Source organism: Geospiza fortis, unplaced genomic scaffold (genome assembly GCF_000277835.1).
Source record: "Geospiza fortis unplaced genomic scaffold, GeoFor_1.0 scaffold78, whole genome shotgun sequence".
Classification (NCBI taxonomy): domain Eukaryota; kingdom Metazoa; phylum Chordata; class Aves; order Passeriformes; family Thraupidae; genus Geospiza; species Geospiza fortis.
Window position 1 is genome coordinate 5,579,353 of NW_005054339.1, and position 5,438 is coordinate 5,584,790.

At 38.9% G+C, this 5,438-nt stretch overlaps 1 protein-coding gene across 1 annotated transcript in view; it reads right to left on the reverse strand.

Moving 5' to 3' along the window:
• The window catches only part of LOC102039814 (histone H1x), a 5,914-nt gene extending 2,532 nt beyond the window's left edge, over window positions 1-3,382 (reverse strand). The window contains exon 1 of the mRNA XM_031058251.1: window positions 3,369-3,382. Within this exon, the coding sequence (XP_030914111.1) occupies window positions 3,369-3,382 (14 nt within the window). The remainder of the gene's footprint in view (window positions 1-3,368) is intronic.
• Between the last annotated feature and the right edge of the window lie 2,056 nt (window positions 3,383-5,438).

The following is a 5,438-nucleotide window of genomic DNA, read 5'->3' on the forward strand; positions in this document are numbered from 1 at the left end:
CACGGCAGCCACCGCCTGCACGGCTGGCACCGGGGGGGGAATGATGTGTAGGTGTGTAACGTGCAAACACACACCTGTGCACGTGTAAATGGAACCCTGTGGCCGGGTGGAAGCTTACAGCTAAGCCGGCTACACAGTGTGGTTGGTATGTATGTTGTGTCTGTTACAGATGTGCGATATCTAATCGCTGTTTAGTGTTTGTTTAATGTAATAGCTACAGTAAATTTAAAATAAATGTAAGTGCATGCATACACATAAAGACATAGCTATATATTTAAAAATATTGGCATAGACATATGAAAATTTAAGAACAATGCACGTGTATAGGTGGGTGGATGTGCGAGCAGGGCTGGGCAGTGAGTGCACTGATCTCAGCCCGGCTGTGTGGCTGGGAGCAGCACAGGGACCGCCCAGCACAGGGACCATCCAGCACCAACCCCCAGCCACAGAGAGCAGGGCTGTCAGTCAGGGCTGCTCTCCCTCCCCTCCAAGGACAGGGCAGGGAACGGAACACACACGTGGAAATATGTGTGTGAATGGAATGGGTGGGGGAGGCTGCTTGTGTGTGTGAGAGAGAAACACAGAGGATGGGAGAAAATAGCTCCAACACACACACACACACACACACACAAAAACACACAGAGACACACACACACAAACACACACAAAAACACACACAGAGACACACACACACACAAACACACACAAAAACACACACACACAGACACACAACACAGACACACAGAGAAACACATTCTGTCCCCACATGAACGCTCACACTTGTATGGACACAGCCAGTCTTGTTCACACACACAGCTCTCCCATACATGCATACATACACAGATATCTACAGAGGCAGTGTGAGAGGCTCACAGGCAGCTCTCTCTGGCTATATATACCCACACATTGGCATTTTTAGAAACGGGATGAGAGCGAGCGTGCTGTTCAAACATTCTCACTGTGCACACACAGACCTACATGCATAATGTGCGCAATATGTACTGATCTGGGGATAAGCACTCACACTCCTTTCTCCTGCCCCTCTGTGTGCACACAAATCCATGCACACTATTCTCTCTCACTGTATACATCCATACAGGTATGCACAGAGACACAGAGTGAGAGCTGGTCACACACATTATTCTCTCCTGCTGTCTATAAATACCTGTGCATATATACCTGAGGAAAAGAGCAAGACCTATTGTCTCACACACACACATTTTCCATCACTCTGTCTCTCTCCCTGCCCTATATAATTGCATCATCTCTGTATAATTCTTTCTCTGTATGTGATACATTACAGAGAGAGAGAGAGAGCTTTTCTCACTCAGTACTGGCTCTGTATAATGTACATGTGTACAGAGAGTGTTCACTAATAATTATCTATATATGAATTTATACTATATAATTAGAGACAGCATTGCTTATACATAGTGTTCTCTGTCCATGTATATGCATATATACCTATACACTGAGCTGTTTTCACACATGACAGTCCTTTCTGTTCCTGTATAGATATGTATATATGCAAATATACATACATAGCCTTATATACACAGATGTTCACATGTAATTCTAACGGAACATAGAGAGTTAGGGGGGAGCTGTTCACACACATAATTTGCTCACTACATGGCTATGCATATACTAATACTATTTAGGGAGAAAGCTGTAATATATCTATATATATATAGATATATATGTGTGTGTGTATAGATATATGCATATATATGTGTCTGTAAATATATATATATGTATGCACGAGAGCCTGTTTTCTCACATAATTCACTACATACTTATACATACATTATACATTATACATGTATCACGTGGGAGATAGCCCAAATTTTGCACACACAGAACTCTCTTGTTATATATAAATAAATGCACACATACACACGCAAAGATCTTTGCACAGCAATAGTCTGTGTGAAGAATTCACACTAACCATAGTCTCTGCTCACACACATCTTCTCTCTTGACACATCTATAGATTTAGACATATATAAATAACAAAATGAATGAGGGCAATTCATACACACACAGTTTCCATGACTCTCTCTCTCTCTTTGCCCCCCCTCCATATAAACTCTCTGGGATACATAAATATATCCATATCTATGTATATATGCTGATATATTCTCTCTCCATATGTACACACATGAGTAGAGCTGGTAAGAGCCATTCTCACACATGGTACTCTCTCTTGCCTTATATATGAACATATAGATGCATATATACATATATATACAGATTTCATGCACAGTTCCCACTCTGTATTGTACTTAAAGAGCTGTTAAGACTCACAGTTCTCTTCCTCTCTTCCTGCACACAGATATACATATTTATATACCTGTATCTATAGAGAGACAGTTGTTCTTCCATACAATTACACGACTTTCTTGCTACACACATGCACACACTCCATGTATGTATACATATATATACTTAGATACTAGAGGGATGAAATAGCAGGTATGGTATTTATAAAGTATATTTCTATATTATATAGGCTATATATTTATAGATGTGCATATATACACGCACACTGAGAATTGTTTTCACATACAACAGTTTCTGATGTATATTCTCTGTATGCCTATGTTCTCACCCATGAAATGCCTTTCTTTGTAATAGACTATATACATACATATATTTATATCTATATATATATAAACTTCCCACAGAGAATTCTCTTTATATATCCATATATACATATATAACTGGAGAAAGCTCTGTTTGCACACTCATGTATATTTATAGAGCAAGAACCTGTGAGCTGTTCACAAATGTGCATAGTTCTCTCACTCCATGTGCATGCATAGATCTGTGCTTAGAAAGGGATGAGAGCTCTCTGCATACACGTTCACCTAAAATATATTTATTTATTTATATACACACCCATAGGTGTATATGCATCTACAGGGAGAGAGTTGTTCTCACACACACACTTTTCCCTTTCCATAAATACACACACACATATATGCATATATACTATATATGGAGGGCAGAGGGAGTGACCTGTTCATTCACCTCTCTCTGCACTTATATGGATATGGATAAGTATATTCACCAAGATTTTTCATACTAACACACAATCTCTTTTGCTATATATCCACATACATATCAATACAGCATTCTGTATATTATTACATATATAATTAGAGATATTCACACACACACACACACACACTGTATCCTTAAAACACACAATGCCCTTTCTCTCCCTGCATGCACATATACGTAAATGTGAAATTGTACATATATATACAGTGAGATTGAGCTGCTCAGTGTTTCTCTTGCTGCACACACACACACCTACGTGCATGTGTACAAATATGAAGCACACATGCACTACCCACACATACAGAGCATTCCCCATGTCTCCAGCCACACACACTTTATTTAAACATTTACTCATATATGTAACTCATTCTTATATATGTAACTGACAGTGTGTGTGTCTATTTTCTACCTTTCTTCCCATTTTTTCCTTTTTCCCCCAAGAAGGAGAGAAAGACTTACACAGAATACCCCCATCACATCCCTCCCCCTGTAAAAATGCATGTGGGATATCTGTGTGTGTGTGTGTGAGGCTGTGGTGTCTCCCATCCTCTCTTCTGCCCCCATATGTAATATCTGGGATGTATATACAGTGTGTGTGTGTGCATGTATTGATCTGGACATATATTCTCTGTCTGCATGCATTTGTATATGGAGAGCAAGCACAAGGGAGCCAGTCATTCCCCCTCCCAACTCACACACAAATGTTCCCATATCCACCTCTACATCCAATTTAATTAGATATTTATTTACATGTCTGTATTTAATTTTCTTTCTCTGTCTCCCTTCCCCTCCTCTCTTTCTCAAAGAAATATAAAAATAGCTAAACTACACATACAGAGCTGCATGTAAATGACTCTTTTATATAAAGACCAGACAGTAATAAAGAAATGATATACAAGTATATAAAAATATTTATATATATATAAAATAGACACAGAGAAGTGTATAGACAAAGAGAAAAAACCCACACCCATAAAAATACAAGCATAAAATCATTTAAAATGTGTCTGAATGTGTGTGATCATCTCTGTCTCTCCATGTATGGGGGCAGTAACTAACACAAAGACATACATACCTTTGTATATGTGCATATCTATGTAATTAATATTTAAATTTTCTGATATAAATATAGAAATAAAGTAAATGTGGGTGTAGCCATAACTATGTGTGAGGGTTTTTTTGTCCTTTTCTGAGTATATATATGTATGTATATGAAGAAAAAACTGTTTTATGCTACATGTGTTTACATGGGTAGAGGCAGCAACCACACGTGTCTCAAACAGAAACCTGTAATGACTCGTGCTGTCTGAGCCTTGGGAGATTTGCCTGTGTAACACAGCAATTCACACACACACAACTCCGTGTCTGTGCTTCTTTGTGCTCTCCTGCTTCCCCTGTGGTTTTGCTCTCCAAAAGATGTGTCCTGGTAAATAAATACATACACACTGTGAAAAATGCATATTCTATGATTGGCTTTTCGCAAATATTAAAATTAATATTATATGTGTTGTGTTAGAAAGTAATGCTGTATTAATTCTCTTAAGTAGTGTGTTAGATATAGTTTTAGGTTATAAAAAATGTTAAAATAGAAACTATGCTATGTAGGATATTTTTTTTTTAAAGAAAGGACTCACACTGAGATAGCAGCCACGGGACACCTAAATCTTTCAGAGAAAAAGAATTTATTGCCCTCTTATCAGAAGAAACAAACTTCTTCCTGCTTTGAAGGCTCTGTCAGGATTCAGAGGAAGAAGTTGACAGTGACCAGACAGAATCCTGTATTTATATGGAATTTATGCATCATGTATGAGGTGTATGAATATGCAGCAGGCTATACAGGCTATTATTTTTAAGGGTTAATCCTTTGTTAATGTGGGTCCTGTTTGGGGTTTATGCTGCCCAGAAAAAGGTACCCGGACCTCCGTAACTTTTTGTCTCTATTGTCTTGTATTGTCCAAATTCAATTTGTCCAAATATTATTACTCTAATTGTATTACTATTTTTATAACCATTTTATTACTATTAAACTTATAAAATTTTAAAAACAAGTGATTGGCGTTTCTCACACACACATTCCTGCCGGTGTAACTGTGTTTGGGTGTGCAAACTGTGTCCTCCGTTGAGGAAGTTAGTTATGCTTAGGCGGTGGATTAAAGGGTTAAAGTATCCTAGGGATGTGGAGAAGTTTGAGAGAGAGGTTTGCTTTGTGAGGATGAGTGTTTGCACACCCTAAAGCCCTTTGGTGCACCTGTAGAAACCCGAGCACGTTTGTGTGTTTGTATCACACATTTCCCTGCGGGCCCCGGGCTGTGTCCCGCCGGGGGTCCCTGCACACCTGGGGCTGGGGCGGTGCTGCCGTTTGGGGCTCCAGC